Source organism: Leptinotarsa decemlineata, unplaced genomic scaffold (assembly GCF_025532065.1).
Source record: "Leptinotarsa decemlineata unplaced genomic scaffold, Ldec_3_MD MMD2_tig00004433_RagTag_RagTag, whole genome shotgun sequence".
Lineage (NCBI taxonomy): Eukaryota > Metazoa > Arthropoda > Insecta > Coleoptera > Chrysomelidae > Leptinotarsa > Leptinotarsa decemlineata.
This window is the reverse complement of record NW_027412608.1, coordinates 590,855-609,546: the sequence shown is the minus strand read 5'-3', so window position 1 is coordinate 609,546 and position 18,692 is coordinate 590,855. Positions and strand designations below refer to the sequence as shown.

Genomic DNA, 18,692 nt, shown 5'->3' with positions numbered 1-18,692 from the left:
CTAAATAACGTGACGAAGGAAGACAGCTACCCTCTTCCAATAATCAACGACACCCTAGGCACGCTAGCCGGCTCCACAATTTTCTCGACTTTGCATCTGAAGAGTGGATATTGGCAAGTTGAATTAGCCCCAGAATCTGCGTGGATTATCGCCAATTGAATAACGTGAAGAAGACAGCTACCCTCTTTCAAGAATCGACGACACCCTGGGCATGCTAGTCAGCTCCACAATTTTCTTGACTTTGCATTTGAAGAGTGGATATTGGCAAGTTGAATTAGCCCCAAAACATCGAGAGCTTTCACCATCGGCTCAGGATCGTGGCAGTTCACGGTTATGCCATTCGGGCTTTGTAATGCTCCAGCGACCTTCGTCAGATTGATGGAGACGGTTCTCAAGAGGCTCTCATGGAAGACGAAGAAGATATGGAAGTCTCGAAGATATAATCGTGGTCGAAAAATCGTTCGACGATCACTTAAAAAATCTGGAGGAGATATTTATGCGTTTGAGAATTTCTAGATAGAAACTTAGTCCCAGGAAATGCCATCTGTCCGCTACCTTGGCCACGTTGTCTCTAGGGAAGGAGTGGCGGTAGACGAACAAAAGATCAAAGCAGTTAAGGATTGGCATATTTCAAAAGACATACATCACTTCGGAGCTTTCTTGGTTTGTGTGTCTATTACCGCATATATGTGCTGGGGTTTGCCAATATTGCCAAACCATTTTTCTGATTCACAGAAGGGCAGATCCACTTCCAGTGGTCCGAGGAATGCCAAGTCTCATTCAAAAAGTTGAAAAGAGCTTTGATCAACGCTCCTGTTTTGAGCTATCTCCTACCGGACGGAAAGTTCATTTTAGATACGGACGCCAGCAACATGGGACTTGGAGCAGTCCTTTCTCAGATCCAGGATGGACAGGAGAAAGTTATTGGCTACTTTAGCAACAGCGAAAGCTGTTGGCCGTTGTCAAAGGTGTAGAGCATTTCTACAAATACGTGTATGGAAGAAGCAAGTTATTCGCCTACGGTTAAGCCCAATGGAACTTCCCTTATTTTGGAAAATGGGGTTCTGAAGCGGGTGTTGGAGTCCGAAAACGGTGGAGAAGAAAGGCGCCAGACAACGGGAGGTGCTCAAAAAATCCATGTCACTGGAGGACATCTGGGAGTAACCAAAACCCTCCAGAAAGTAAGACAACGGATTTACTGGGTTTATTGTCAAGCCGACGTCACGGACTAGTGCAGAAAGTGTGCTGTATGTGCTGCCAGTAACGGATCTTGGATACGACCGAAATCTCTGAATACCTTCACCTGTTGGCCTATCATTCGGCGGTGCACGAGTCAACCGGCCAAACCCCTGCCAGCATTATAAAGGGCCGAGAGTTGCGGCTTCCTTGCGATCTGAAATTTGGGACGCCGCCAGAACTAGATACTGCCGGGACAGACTATTTCATCAAGCTTCGGGAGAGAATGGACGACATCCATGAACGAGTCCGTCTGAACATCCGGAGTGCCAGCGATAGAATGAAGAAGGCCTATGACATCAAGGAATACTGGAAGATTCGAAACCGGTGACCTAGTTTGGCTGCACAACCCTAAGCGACGCCGCGGTTTATCACCGAAGTTGCGGAACTCGTGGAAAGGTCCGTACAAAATCATGAAGAAGATAAATAACCTCGTCTACCGAATTCATAAGCCACCTTGAGAAAAGCCTAGGGTCGTCCATTTCAATAAGTTGGCTCCTTATGCTGGAAATCACGACCAAGTTCGCGCCCTCAGACCACCAGAGGATGAAATGACGTTCCAGCAATTCATGCCCTCATACTCGAACGGACAGAAGGTCATGGGGTAACTCCAGAAGAGCCACGCGACCTTTTCAAGGTTCCAGTTGATTACGTACCAGCTCAAAGCGTGGTAGAGGATCTACAACTGTCCAGGGTATTCAACAAGAAATTCGGTCAGCCTCAAACATTACGAGAACAGAATCCTGAAGTCGGAGGAGTGCTACAGTTGAAGAAGAGTTGGAGAAACATTTTTTACTTGGTGACCAAAAAACATTCTCGAGGCAAACCGTCCTATAAAGATGTCAAGAAGAGTCTTACCAGACTGAGAGACACGATGCTCGACCAGAATCTTGTGCACTTGGCAATCCCGAAATTAGCCTCCGGGCTCGACAGGCTGGATTTTAGAATTGTGAGAAGCATGTTGGAAACGATACTCAGATCCAGCAGCGCCAAAATTTTGGTGTGCAGTAACCATCTTCCACGACCAAGCATGAAGACTGTGGAGTGTTACTTCCATCGAACTTCACAGTGCAGATATGGGGAGTCCTGCAGGTATCGACACACGCCAAGGATGACATTTGGGGGCGAAACTTCTTTAATAAGGGGACAATGTGACGAATCTGCCTCCCCTGAATTAAGCGTTAGTTGCTAAGTGTTGAATATAAATTAGTTTGTGATTAGTGAAATATTATTGGAAATAAATTTGTTTGAAATAGTTAATTCGTTAATTTGTTACAATATATACGTGAATGATGTATATGTTTTGCCGACTCGATATATTCACTGCTTATCTTGTAGCACATATCGAAGCTGAACACACAAATTGTCCTAATAAAATAATAACACAAACAATTCTCTCTCTCTCGCATTCGCCAAATCCTACTATGTAGAGACTTTGGGAGAGGTGAATAATTCGAATTCAATTCGAAATATATATTTTCTTAGTCGTTAAATTTCGAATGCACATTAGTTTGAGCTCTTTATATGTAAAGTAATAGTGTGAATAGAAACCCATGTTTGAAACCGACTCGCTCACCTTGCCAATTGATGCTTTGTGAATAACATATATTTACAAATTGAAAGTGTCCTAAGTAACCCCATTTTACTCGTTACTAACCTTTTCTCACAATATTTACATTCGAAGGGTTTTTCACCAGTATGAGTTCTCATGTGGATACGTAAATTTGCATTTTTCCTATAGTTTTTGCCACATTCTCTGCAAGTGTATGGACGGGTTATAGAGTTTGGGTTTCCAAACGACAGATTTGCGGGTGTAAGCGGTCGAACCTGAATACCTGAAAAAGAAACATCAATTTGTTATTTAATAACAAAATGCTCTTATCCAAACTTATTCATGTTTTATATATAATCAATGATTATATAGAGAAGGAGAAGGAAGGGATACGAACTTCAAAACGGAAATCTGTGTTGGGTATTTGCTAGTTCCGCCACCAATAAATATTCAGCTTGGACCAACAAAGTTCTAGCTCGCGAATGACACTTGAAGTAGATAAGAATATATGAATTATTGACCCAAAAAGTAGTTTTTCACATATAAGTTTTCATAACGACAGGTCTGTTTCAGTGTTTTTGCCATAAATCGCTGAAAATCCCGACTGAGGTAATCGAACATCAAACACCTTACTTGCGAGACCGGCACACTAATTTGTTGGCCACCGAGCATTTTTACTAAGAGGTGACAAACGGTGGGCTATCTGCTGTCCGTGTAAGTGTTTCAATTAAAAAGAATCAGCATGTAGTCAAAATATACATGCAAAAAGGTCAATAAAGTAGGTATATAGAAGAATGATAAAAACCCACTGGTTACATGTAATCGGTTTTATTCATTCCGCAAGTACAGCCTTTATAGAACGGAGAAAAGAACCTTGAATGAAATAATTCTATCATTCTTGAACAAAGCCGTTCAAAGTTCATGCAGGGGTGGAGATGTAGAAAACCAAAACCTTTCTTTCCCAAAAATTAATCTCTTCTAAAGTTATATCGCTTTATTTTAAGACAATAGATATATCACAAAATCTAGGTTTATTGATCAACAAGGAAAAAAGTGTTCTGCAACCTACAAAACGAATTGAATATCTTGGTTTTATAGTCAATAGCCGCCAAAATTTGGCAATGGTATTATCTATGGAAAAGAAAAATCGTTTTGAAAATACGCTCTATTTACTATGAAGTGAGGAACGGCGTGTGTTTTAATTGAAAAGCCTCAACACGTAAGTAGAGGGGATAAGAGACTTTTGGGGCGTATTCCCTAGAGGACGTAATTACGGTAGTGACTGGGAAAGAGAGGTGTGCGACGTGATCGACGCATAGAAGGATGAAATGAGTATCGAGTAGATTCATTTGGTAGATAAGGGGGCGGTGGAATTACAAAAATAACGGTATAACATTAATAATAAACGAAAAATCGGGATTAAAGAAAAAAACATGGTCACGGGCATTAAAGAAAAAAACATGTCTGCCAACGTTATAGAAAAAAACATCGCTGCCATACAGGGCATCTCATCGTTTAAGAAAAAACATGTACGGGGTGTCTCAAATATGTCAGCGTGGAAAATAATAGTATAATAATAATAATGAATGTAAAATCGTTTTAAAGAAAATAAAATTGCCACGGGCGTTAAAGAAGAAAACATGGCCACAAGCGTTAAAGAAAACAACATGCTTGTCATACAGGGTGTCTCATCGTTTAGGAAAAAACATTCACGTCGGCGTGAAAAATGATGTTATAATAATAATAATGAATGAAAAATCGGATTTAAGAAAAAAACATGACGTCAATGTGTACAGGGTGTCTCAAAATACGTCATTTAAGAAACATGACAATTTAACGAGGCTCTATGGTTTCGACGTGTGATTTTTCGATGTATAGAGGGTGTCTCATTTGGGAAAAAACCATGTCAGGTGGGGGAGGGGGTCTAACGTTTTAGCGTGCGATCCCAATGTGAAACGTTGGAAAATGGGGCAATGGGTATTCAGCAATGACATTTCAAAATACGTCAGATGCGTTTTTTCGTGATAGTTGGGAAATAGGGGAGTGGGGGTAAAGAAAACACGTGGGAGGGTAATATTATTTTTTTCGAAAGAATGTTAATGTCGTTGAACAGTTGAAATATTCAGTGATAAAATGATATCTGAAGAATACAAACGAAAAGTTGAAGAGTTTTGTAAACGTGTTCAAGAATTGAAGAAAGCCATTCAATTGTTCGAAGAAAAAAAGCTTGTTTTGAATTGGTTGGATAATTTGAATATTCAAGACAGAGTGTTCGATCGAAAAGTGCCTCAAACGAGATATCCGCTGCGAAGAATTCAACCTCACAGCGTAGATTATGTCGCCGCCAATGCTGAGAATAAATTCTGTACTTTTAAGTGCAATAATAAATAATGTTTTGTATGTGAACGTACCAAAGGGCGTTAAATTCATGGCAATTTGTGTGAAGCCTAATAATTTCGATCATGGATGCAATAGAACACAATGAAAATTGATGAGTTCAACATTTGTCAATGACGACCAGTTGGCAGTTTTTGCAAGTAAAGTCCCGAAAAATACCTCCTTCAAATGTAAACTGAGGCTGATATTCCACGAACTTCGAGAAATTGATACAAAAACTGTCGAATTTATTCCAGAACACGCAAGGCTAGCCAAAAAGAAGTCACAAATGGAATTTGACCTTTACAGAATTCTCATTATAGTATCTACGATATTAGCATGTATTTTGATTAGATCTTTCCAAGAAATAATTATGAAACTGAATGAAATGTATATAATTTGGTTCAAATAATAAGTATTTGAATATTTACAAATATTCGTTTTATTTCACATTTCGAGTCAAGGATAAAATATAATATGTGGGAGTATGGGGCGAATGTTTGCTACGGTTAGTGGGCCATCTGCTTGAAAACGGTTGCTTCATAAGTTGTAACTGTGTGTGTGTGTGTGTGTGTGTGTGTGTGTGTGTGTGTGTGTACCTGTCGCGCAATAGTTGTGTGGCCACATGCCATCTAGCAACACGCATGGTGTGGCCTACCTACTTTGAGCGGCCATTTTTTGAGGCCACTAAATGCGAACCTATTTTAAACGAATCTACGCGGTCTGCTGATCACAATGGTACCTACTTCTCTGTTTGACCCCAGAGTGATGGTTCAGGGATGTGTCAAAAGTTGTGTTAACTCATCAAAATTTTCTCTACCTCATGTGGCCATCACTTTCGTCTGCCCAGTGCTGCCTCTACAATAACATGCATCTTGGAAACTACTTTCAAGGACTCTCGATTTATTTATCGAGCGGACTGAAGCAAAATTGAATTCTCGCAACTTGTGTTTAAAAGTGCCTTGTGTGGACAGTGTTCCTTATTTAGTAAGGCCAAGAGTTTTTCTTACGATCTTCAGAAATGAAACTTTTTTGTTCAGCTAATGCAAATAAAAGATATTCAAATATGATATGATATGTGACACAATTTACAGATTTCAACTAGTGAGCTATTGAACTAGTTTTTTCAAAATTTGTCAAACAAATTCTTCAAAGAAGACTAACTACCTACAATCAATTCTTGCCGCTAAAAAGCTGGAGGTTAAATGAAGAGTGTGGTAATTGGTGATCTTCACAATATTGACTACCTATATATCTTTCAAAAATGAACTACTCCAAAAACCAATAACGAAGGCTGTTGACGCTATTGTGTAAGAGAACAAATATTACGGGTTTATTGAACTGGTTGTGAAAATCTCACGAAGTTTTGTCAATGAAGGTTTTTAAAATATATGAATCATTAGGAATTAATTGTACAAAACCGCGTTTGAATAATTTGCGACTAAAAGACTCCTTAAACTTGTCAGTTTCCCATTTCATCGTATCTTATAAAAAACTTTGAATAAACATAGTGCTTTATCACTTTTCCCGAATAGTAGGGATGCTGAAGTTGTAATAAGTTTTGTATTACTTGCAAAAGGAATTTTGGCGATTGTGATAAAACTTGGTAAAGTTGTCTGGTTGATGTACGTGGTGAAAATCAATATTCATCACCAGTTTTATACAACTCGGTTGTCAATATCAAAATAAAGAATTGAAAATACAATGTCATGCTCTCATGTATTTTTGTCGTGTCGTGATCACTTTTCGAAAAAAAATTAAAAATAATAAAAATCTGTGCAGGCCCTTGAGCCAGGAAACAATATTATAAAAATGCCTTATAAGTACTTACTAATGCACAAACGGTACTATGAGAATTCTTAATTTTTTTAAATTTGTACCAAAAGGTACGCTTCACTTTGTTACAAGGTGGTATATTAGTTACATTAATGTTTGTTTACACCCATCAACATGCAAGGAATAACAAAAACTAGTTGAGCTTTGCCTTTTTAATTTTTAGGTAACATTTCTTGTTCTAATAGAAGGCCCTGCAGTATTTTTTTCTGGTAGAAAATGAAATTTCAATAACTGAAAATATTGAAAAATGTTTTTCCTAAAGTGAGAAATAAGGGATTATTGGGACCTTAACAGTAAAAGTTACCTCATTTCAGGCAGACTGTGAAGTCATCACAGCAGCCAGGTTGCCTCTCAGCTCGCCATACAAGGCGGCAGACCACCCAGTCAACCAGAGTACACCAAATTGTTACGTGGTGTCCTGCCACCCAGCGGTGAACCAATCAGAGTGTACCAAGTAGGAGTTACGTCATTTCAGGCAGACTGTGACGTCGTCACAGCAGTCAGGTTGCCTCTCAGCTCGCCAGTCAAGGCAGACAGACCACCCAGTCAACTAGAGACTACCAAATTGTCACGTGGTGTTCTGTCACCCAGCCGTGAACCAATCAGAGAGTACCAAACTGTCACGTTGCTCGCCAGCTAATCAGAGCGCGCACTTCTACATCTCAGAACATCGTGGCGGAAGATTTAAATTTTCTGTGGACATGACTAATTCAGGCAGGCAGACGACCAGACGTATCTCTTAACAAGACAGACCGCCCAGTCACGGAGCGCACTTACGTCAGCTCATCTTGCTCAGCACAGCTTGCATAGTTTCCTAGGCAGGTTGATATTTCTGTACTGGGTCTACGACTGAAAATACCTGAACCATTCCGCCCCACTAACTCATACTCATAAAGAAACTAAATATGTTTTACTGAACAGTGATCATAATTCAAATGTAAAAACAATTCGAAAAGCAATAACCGAGGCCATCACTACCAACAGTTCGAAATTACTTTCAATATCTAACGGAGGTGTTGAGGCTAACGATCGAGTCTATCACACCAAAGACCTGCGTTCAATTCTCCAACGAAAACTTTTTTTAAGACGTCGTGAAACAAAAATGTGTTGAGCAAAAAGATGGGAAAACGTAAGCGCGCCACGTGACTGGGCGGTCTGTCTCGTTGAGGGATACGTCTGGTCGTCTGTCTGCCTGAACTATTTATGTCCACAGAAAATTAAAATTTCCCGCCACGATGTTCTGTGATGCAAAAGTGTGCGCACTGATTAGCTGGCGAGCTGCGTGACAGTTTGGGGACACTACGTGACAATTTGGTACACTCTGATTAGTTGTTGAGGAACTTATTTTAAAATATGACAGTTGTCAGAAAATTTCTTCAAATGCTAATATTTTCTTTATTTCGATGAAAACTGGCCGAACTGCAAATTCTGTTGGTCTTTTTTTTGTTATGAATTGTGAATTATTTCGGAAGTGAAATATGATAAAATTTCTACAATGGTTTTACTCAATTGTTTGATTTCACGCCAAACAAATCTGTAATGTCATCAGGGTTTCTACACATCTTGGGCGGACGGTAGCACATTCATCAGTCTGGTTCCTAACTAATTGTAATGAATTAAATTTCAAAATTTGGAAGATTTTTCCATTAAATTTCACATTTTGAATTACGTTTTTCAACTATTTAATGAAATCAAAGTTGGGAATTTCATACATTGAAATATATCAATAAGATCAATTGTGATGACTACATTTTGTGCGCATGCTCAATTCCGATTTCAATTCATGGAATTTCAATCCACTTTCAGTGGCCAGGAGTTCATTATTTTTATTAAGGCATTCGGGCACGACTGTGTATGAATGGTCACATAATTATTTTGGCCACAAAATGATATCAATAGGTTGATATGCATTGTAGTTATTTCCGATGATAAGTCGAAAGCTTTAGTGTGTACGAAAAAACTGAAAAGTAAATTAAACCAGTGTGGAAGAAGACGTGTTTGATTGTCAGAATAAGGTTGATAAATCGGCAACAATATACGATCGATTACTTTTCAAAGAACATATCCAACTTCTTGTATTTTCAAAGATTGAGCTTGATAGAAAATATGTTCAAAATAGTGAGATCTAATTTTGAGTGAGCACTTTCCAAAGGAATTTATACAAATCTTTTTTTTAACTCATTTGAAGAGACTTTTAGCACCTGCCTCCATATTACATATTGGGGTTTTCAATATTTTAATTTATTATAGATTTTGTTTCGATAGATTTCGAAGTGAATTATGAAATTTACTTTGGGAATTGTAGTACAAATGAAACTAATGAAGATTCGTTGATTATTGTTTTATTAACGCAGTTGGATATGACGGTGTATGGCCACATAATGATACCTGATACCTTGGAGATAATAAACTTGTAATTTTGAGGTATGTGAAGTGTGTATGTGGCCACTAAGTAGCATCAGTATATTGACATGGAGCGAACGGTGCAGTTTCCGACTTCGGTATTTGTAGAGAACCCAAAAGTACCAGTTGTTTCGAAAATAATCAAAATAAAAACAATATTAACTTTCATTTCATTGAACTTCGGATTTAATTTTCAATTTATTCAACATTGACTAAAGAATTGTGAGAAGAAATATATATTTGAGAATAATAAAGACGTTATTATTATCATTTCTTTATTCATTTCCAGTATCTTTTCACCCTACTAAGATTTTTCAGTGAATCATCACAATCATTCCCGTTAGAGTTTTTAATACTTTCAGTTGTTTTGAAAATAATCGAAATGAAAAAATCTATATTGCCAGCTTTCAGGAAATTTTCTATAATTTTATATAAACACTATATAAAACAAGTGTATATGGCCACATAATGATACCGGAAATAATGTCCTTGGAGATAATGACCTTGAAATTTTGAGGTGTGTGAATTGTGTATGTGGCCACAAAATGACATCAGTGGGTTGACCTGCAGTTACCGTTGAGGTGTGGTCATGGCCACAGATGTCTGTTTTGATGAAAAGTCACTGGCTTCGGTGTGTAAAGAAGAACTGGAAATAGCTGGGTATTCACCTAATAAGCCTCTACCGCCTGGTTATAATAACTTCGATGACCCCACAATTCACACCAGGGCGTGGTATCCACACTACTATTGCGCGACAGGTATGTGTGTGTGTGTGTGTGTGTGTGTGTGTGTGTGTGTGTGCGTGCGTGCGTGCGTGCATTATCTTCAATAAACAGATGTAAGTACACAATTTGTCTTGAAAACAATGTATAATCATGTATTCTATTTGCGAAACTCAGTGAAATTATTTTAATTGAAGAGCCTTCAAAACTTTTGGTCAAAATTGCGTGTGCGTAATCAAAAAATTTCACTTTTCATTTCAAAACCGAAAGATTTCGTTTTCCAAGCTATTTGTACGTACTTATAATTATTTCAGAAAGTCTTCAAAACTTTTGGTTAAAATTGCGTGTGTTTTTGTAAACGAAAAATTTCATATTTTCTCAATTCGAAATATCTTGTTTTCCGTAAAATGTTTTGAAAATTTTTGCTCAAAATTGTGTGTGTATTAAAAAAAAATTCCATTTTTCATTGCAAAACCAAAATATTCCATTTTCCGTAAAATGTCTTCAAAATTTTTGTTCAAAATTGTGTACTATAGTGTCGGTGTAATCAAAAAATTTCATTTTTCATTAAAAAACGGAAAGATTTCGTTTTCCAAGGTGTTTGTACTTACTTGTGATTATTTCAAAAAGTATTCAAAATTTTTGTTTCAAAATGTGTTTTGAAATTTGAAATACAAAATAACCTTTTCTTTCAATTCGAAATACGAAATATCTCGTTTTCCGTGAAAAGCTTTCAAAATTTTGGTGCGTGCGTGCGCGTGTGCGTGGGCGTGTGTGTGTGTGTACGAGGGATTCATAAATCATTTTGAAAAAGAGAGGTACGCCATCGTGTTCAGAGGGCTAATCAATACGGGGAAAGCCAATCCTGCAACATTTTTCGAAATTGTAGAAAATTGAGGTTAGTATTGTTGTTTTTCATTTGTTTTTCTTTGAAAGTGGTAAGATGTGTAATTTGAAATAAATTTTTCTTCTTCGTTTCCCAGATAGTTATATACCCTCCGCCCCTCAGTACAAGAGAAACATTTTTCGTCAAGCTTTCCTTTGAGAATCATCTCCGTTCATCACTTCACCACATTTGACCAAGGTTCGAGTTTCCTACAGTCCTTCTACAGAGTAGTACTTCAAGCTTCCTTCTGCGGCGTTCAGCAAGCATTCATTTGTGTATTCGTCGCAGGAAAAAATTTTATTTTTGTAAGTTGAAAATGGTGTTTTCAAAAACTTTATCACAAATTGATAAATTGCTTGAAGTAATTAAACAAAATTATTCAAGTTCCCTTGCACGAACGTCGTTGAATTTGATTGGTAGGCATATTAGAAAATGTGAGTTGGCAATGAAAAAAATTAAATTTTCAGTGGGGGAAAAAATTATTAGTAAAATTGGGGAATTGGAACGCCTTAGATGTATTTTAAATGTTATGAAAAACGATAAGTATATTGGATCAGTTTGTTTGAAGGTGATTGACAATGTTTCGTGATGAATTTCACTAGTTCGGACTTCCATTGTCTACTATATAAAATGATTTGAAATCCCTGAAACAAGTAAAAAAGAATAATTAAAAAAGAATAGTTGAAAATAACAATTATATTAAGCAACAATAAACCTGAAATGAAATGATAGTGAAATAACCTACAAGTAAAAATATAATAATTGAATGAATGAAAAATTGAAGGAATGAAAAAAGAAAATAATAAAAAAATAAAAAAGTGTAGAGATTCCAAGTCACGTTAGTTCACGACGTTTCGATTGTTGGTATCTACAATCGTCTTCGGGTGATGACTGGACTGATTCCTCCGAGAGATGACTATTTTATAGGTCGTTGAAATACTTTCACTTTCTCTACTTTCTATTTTCCGCTTCACTGATTCCGTGAGAGATGACCGTTTTGGCGGGAGTTGGTCATTTTTCGTTTGATGATGGGTTTCCATATGTTTCGTATATCTACGCTGGCCTGGCTGAATACGTTGTTGGACAACATGTATGCGGCTTCCTTAAATTTTCTCCTGAACCAATGTTCCTCTCTGTGCAAGATCTCAGCTTGGGACCACTCGATGTTGTGTTGATGGGTCCAAACATGGTCTGCTATTCCTGATTTGCTGGTTTCTCCTCGCTGTGTGTGCTTCTTGTGCTCGGCAATGCGAACATTCAATGGCCTCTTAGTTTCACCAATATAGGATTTTCCGCACTCACAGGGTATCCGGTAAATGCAATTCTTGGAATCGCAGTCCGCGTTTGGGGGCCTGGTTTTCGTGAGGCTGCTACGGATAGTGTTACCGGATCTGAAACAGGTTCTAATGTTGTATTTGGAACCAATTCTTCTTATCCTCTCCGATAATCCTCTGATGTAGGGAAGTGCAAGCACTGGTTGTGACGGCTTCTCTTCCTTGCGAGGCTCCTGCTGTCTTTTAGCCAAAGTCTTTTCCACCATCGCTTTGGAGTATCCATTCCGCTGAAGATCATTTTTGATGATGTCTAGTTCCTTCTCGAGACCTTCCTTTGTATTACAGAGCCCAAAAGCACGGTCTAATAGAGTCTTGATGATTCCTCTTTTTGTCGATTGATGGTGGTTGGATTCGTGGTTCAGATACTGTCCCGTATGAGTGGGTTTTCGGTATACAGATGTTTCCCACTTAGTGTCGGTCCTCTTCACCAAAACGTCTAAGAATGGCAATTCCTTGTGGATTTCCTTCTCCATTGTGAAAGTGATGGAAGGTCTCACGCTGTTGATGTGTTTCAGAAAGGCGTCTAGTTCCCATGGTTCCATATTATGAAGGTGTCGTCAACATATCTCAACCAGACTCGAGGTTTCTTGTGGGCTTCTTCAATGGCCAGAGTTTCAAACCACTCCATATATATGCTGGCTATGACTGGTGAAAGTGGCGATCCCATCAAATTTTGGAAATGGAATTTTACACTCGTTTACATTCTCACACAAAACGATATGTTCATCCGATTTCTGCTGATTCGAAAAATAATTGATACATCGATCACAGAAAAACTTTTATCCTCTATGATTATTCATTTGTTTTGAAAATAATCTACACATATTTTTAATATAGCAATAGTGGTATTTGATTTCACAGTCATCTGTATCTTGACGTAAAGCGTCATACTCATTTAATTTAGAAAAATATATATTTTGAATCAATAGTAAATTCACATGTTTATTCAATTTATTTTTCGTTAATCATGCAGATACTACTTCATAAAATGTCTTTTCTTTGACAACATTCATTTCTAAGCTATATACATTCACAGAAATATCGTTTTGTTTTTCAAATTTTGTGATGCAGTGAATTGACAAGGAATTTTCAAACCCTTTATATTCAAAACCGTATCATAATTTGGATATGAAGGTGCACGTGAAATCTTTCCTTTGGGAGGGTACAAACCACTTACGATTGCTCTGAAGAAACACGCATCATCTTGATTATCAAGATTCACACATGCATGCTTGTTTGCAATTTCTTTGGGCAATCGTATGAATGATGCACTGTTGCCTATTTCATATCTATTGATTGCTATCTCAAACAAAAGAATTTTACTCAATGCATAACCAGAGTCTCTTTCCTGAAATTCGTCGATTTTATTCAAAATAACATCCACAACATGTTCGTTATACCAAGCAGACAAATCTGTCCCCAAATCAATGATTTCATTACGAGTATTGAAATATTTTCTATCGATAATTTCCCCGTGATTCGCCAATAATGTCATGTTCACTTTGAGGCATTGCATCTCCTTCAAAATTTTGGAAATTCTAGATTTGAAAAGAGAATATGCATCACTCAAAAATTTTCGCACTTCTTTGTGCACTAAATTTATAATTACACTTGTCCTCACTGGAAATTTGCATTTACATTTTCCCATTCAACTCTACTGCTTCGTTTCAAACCTGATCCAATATATTTCACTAGTTCGGACTTCCATTGTCTACTATATAAAATGATTTGAAATCCCTGAAACAAGTAAAAAAGAATAATTAAAAAAGAATAGTTGAAAATAACAATTATATTAAGCAACAATAAACCTGAAATGAAATGATAGTGAAATAACCTACAAGTAAAAATATAATAATTGAATGAATAAAAAATTAAAGGAATGAAAAAAGAAAATAATAAAAAAATAAAAAAGTGTAGAGATTCCAAGTCACGTTAGTTCACGACTTTTCGATTGTTGGTATCTACAATCGTCTTCGGGTGATGACTGGACTGATTCCTCCGAGAGATGACTATTTTATAGGTCGTTGAAATACTTTCACCTTCTCTACTTTCTATTTTCCGCTTCACTGATTCCGTGAGAGATGACCGTTTTGGCGGGAGTTGGTCATTTTTCGTTTGATGATGGGTTTCCATATGTTTCGTATATCTACGCTGGCCTGGCTGAATACGTTGTTGGACAACATGTATGCGGCTTCCTTAAATTTTCTCCTGAACCAATGTTCCTCTCTGTGCAAGATCTCAGCTTGGGACCACTCGATGTTGTGTTGATGGGTCCAAACATGGTCTGCTATTCCTGATTTGCTGGTTTCTCCTCGCTGTGTGTGCTTCTTGTGCTCGGCAATGCGAACATTCAATGGCCTCTTAGTTTCACCAATATAGGATTTTCCGCACTCACAGGGTATCCGGTAAATGCAATTCTTGGAATCGCAGTCCGCGTTTGGGGGCCTGGTTTTCGTGAGGCTGCTACGGATAGTGTTACCGGATCTGAAACAGGTTCTAATGTTGTACTTGGAACCAATTCTTCTTATCCTCTCCGATAATCCTCTGATGTAGGGAAGTGCAAGCACTGGTTGTGACGGCTTCTCTTCCTTGCGAGGCTCCTGCTGTCTTTTAGCCAAAGTCTTTTCCACCATCGCTTTGGAGTATCCATTCCGCTGAAGATCATTTTTGATGATGTCTAGTTCCTTCTCGAGACCTTCCTTTGTATTACAGAGCCCAAAAGCACGGTCTAATAGAGTCTTGATGATTCCTCTTTTTGTCGATTGATGGTGGTTGGATTCGTGGTTCAGATACTGTCCCGTATGAGTGGGTTTTCGGTATACAGATGTTTCCCACTTAGTGTCGGTCCTCTTCACCAAAACGTCTAAGAATGGCAATTCCTTGTGGATTTCCTTCTCCATTGTGAAAGTGATGGAAGGTCTCACGCTGTTGATGTGTTTCAGAAAGGCGTCTAGTTCCCATGGTTCCATATTATGAAGGTGTCGTCAACATATCTCAACCAGACTCGAGGTTTCTTGTGGGCTTCTTCAATGGCCAGAGTTTCAAACCACTCCATATATATGCTGGCTATGACTGGTGAAAGTGGCGATCCCATCAAATTTTGGAAATGGAATTTTACACTCGTTTACATTCTCACACAAAACGATATGTTCATCCGATTTCTGCTGATTCGAAAAATAATTGATACATCGATCACAGAAAAACTTTTATCCTCTATGATTATTCATTTGTTTTGAAAATAATCTACACATATTTTTAATATAGCAATAGTGGTATTTGATTTCACAGTCATCTGTATCTTGACGTAAAGTGTCATACTCATTTAATTTAGAAAAATATATATTTTGAATCAATAGTAAATTCACATGTTTATTCAATTTATTTTTCGTTAATCATGCAGATACTACTTCATAAAATGTCTTTTCTTTGACAACATTCATTTCTAAGCTATATACATTCACAGAAATATCGTTTTGTTTTTCAAATTTTGTGATGCAGCGAATTGACAAGGAATTTTCAAACCCTTTATATTTAAAACCGTATCATAATTTGGATATGAAGGTGCACGTGAAATCTTTCCTTTGGGAGGGTACAAACCACTTACGATTGCTCTCAAGAAACACGCATCATCTTGATTATCAAGATTCACACATGCATGCTTGTTTGCAATTTCTTTGGGCAATCGTATGAATGATGCACTGTTGCCTATTTCATATCTATTGATTGCTATCTCAAACAAAAGAATTTTACTCAATGCATAACCAGAGTCTCTTTCCTGAAATTCGTCGATTTTATTCAAAATAACATCCACAACATGTTCGTTATACCAAGCAGACAAATCTGTCCCCAAATCAATGATTTCATTACGAGTATTGAAATATTTTCTATCGATAATTTCCCCGTCATTCGCCAATTATGTCATGTTCACTTTGAGGCATTGCATCTCCTTCAAAATTTTGGAAATTCTAGATTTGAAAAAAGAATATGCATCACTCAAAAATTTTCGCACTTCTTTGCGAAAGTGGCGATCCCATTGGCACTTTCACCAGTCATAGCCAACATATATATGGATTGGATTGAAACTCTGGCCATTGAAGACCCACAAGAAACCTCGAGTCTGGTTGAGATATGTTGACGACACCTTCATAATATGGAACCATGGGAATACTGAACTAGACGCCTTTCTGAAACACATCAACAGCGTGAGACCTTCCATCACTTTCACAATGGAGAAGGAAATCCACAAGGAATTGCCATTATTAGACGTTTTGGTGAAGAGGACCGACATTAAGTGGGAAACATCTGTATACCGAAAACCCACTCATACGGGACAGTATCTGAACCACGAATCCAACCACCATCAATCGACAAAAAGAGGAATCATCAAGACTCTATTAGACCGTGCTTTTGGGCTCTGTAATACAAAGGAAGGTCTCGAGAAGGAACTAGACATCATCAAAAATGATCTTCAGCGGAATGGATACTCCAAAGCGATGGTGGAAAAGACTTTGGCTAAAAGACAGCAGGAGCCTCGCAAGGAAGAGAAGCCGTCACAACCAGTGCTTGCACTTCCCTACATCAGAGGATTATCGGAGAGGATAAGAAGAATTGGTTCCAAGTACAACATTAGAACCTGTTTCAGATCCGGTAACACTATCCGTAGCAGCCTCACGAAAACCAGGCCCCCAAACGCGGACTGCGATTCCAAGAATTGCATTTACCGGATACCCTGTGAGTGCGGAAAATCCTATATTGGTGAAACTAAGAGGCCATTGAATGTTCGCATTGCCGAGCACAAGAAGCACACACAGCGAGGAGAAACCAGCAAATCAGGAATAGCAGACCATGTTTGGACCCATCAACACAACATCGAGTGGTCCCAAGCTGAGATCTTGCACAGAGAGGAACATTGGTTCAGGAGAAAATTTAAGGAAGCCGCATACATGTTGTCCAACAACGTATTCAGCCAGGCCAGCGTAGATATACGAAACATATGGAAACCCATCATCAAACGAAAAATGACCAACTCCCGCCAAAACGGTCATCTCTCACGGAATCAGTGAAGCGGAAAATAGAAAGTAGAGAAGGTGAAAGTATTTCAACGACCTATAAAATAGTCATCTCTCGGAGGAATCAGTCCAGTCATCACCCGAAGACGATTGTAGATACCAACAATCGAAAAGTCGTGAACTAACGTGACTTGGAATCTCTACACTTTTTTATTTTTTTATTATTTTCTTTTATCATTCCTTTAATTTTTTATTCATTCAATTATTATATTTTTACTTGTAGGTTATTTCACTATCATTTCATTTCAGGTTTATTGTTGCTTAATATAATTGTTATTTTCAACTATTCTTTTTTAATTATTCTTTTTTACTTGTTTCAGGGATTTCAAATCATTTTATATAGTAGACAATGGAAGTCCGAACTAGTGAAATATATTGGATCAGGTTTGAAACGAAGCAGTAGAGTTGAATGGGAAAATGTAAATGCAAATTTCCAGTGAGGACAAGTGTAATTATAAATTTAGTGCACAAAGAAGTGCGAAAATTTTTGAGTGATGCATATTCTCTTTTCAAATCTAGAATTTCCAAAATTTTGAAGGAGATGCAATGCCTCAAAGTGAACATGACATTATTGGCGAATCACGGGGAAATTATCGATAGAAAATATTTCAATACTCGTAATGAAATCATTGATTTGGGGACAGATTTGTCTGCTTGGTATAACGAACATGTTGTGGATGTTATTTTGAATAAAATCGACGAATTTCAGGAAAGAGACTCTGGTTATGCATTGAGTAAAATTCTTTTGTTTGAGATAGCAATCAATAGATATGAAATAGGCAACAGTGCATCATTCATACGATTGCCCAAAGAAATTGCAAACAAGCATGCATGTGTGAATCTTGATAATCAAGATGATGCGTGTTTCTTCAGAGCAATCGTAAGTGGTTTGTACCCTCCCAAAGGAAAGATTTCACGTGCACCTTCATATCCAAATTATGATACGGTTTTGAATATAAAGGGTTTGAAAATTCCTTGTCAATTCACTGCATCACAAAATTTGAAAAACAAAACGATATTTCTGTGAATGTATATAGCTTAGAAATGAATGTTGTCAAAGAAAAGACATTTTATGAAGTAGTATCTGCATGATTAACGAAAAATAAATTGAATAAACATGTGAATTTACTATTGATTCAAAATATATATTTTTCTAAATTAAATGAGTATGACGCTTTACGTCAAGATACAGATGACTGTGAAATCAAATACCACTATTGCTATATTAAAAATATGTGTAGATTATTTTCAAAACAAATGAATAATCATAGAGGATAA

General features: G+C 37.5%; 1 protein-coding gene across 4 annotated transcripts in view; it reads right to left on the bottom strand.

The window, feature by feature from the left end:
- Window positions 1-18,692, bottom strand: part of LOC111508414 (uncharacterized) — a 546,485-nt gene that overhangs the window by 201,881 nt on the left and 325,912 nt on the right. For all 4 annotated transcript variants that reach the window (XM_074179170.1, XM_074179173.1, XM_074179171.1 and 1 more), the window contains exon 6: window positions 2,894-3,071. In XM_074179170.1, the coding sequence (XP_074035271.1) occupies window positions 2,894-3,071 (178 nt within the window). The remainder of the gene's footprint in view (window positions 1-2,893; window positions 3,072-18,692) is intronic.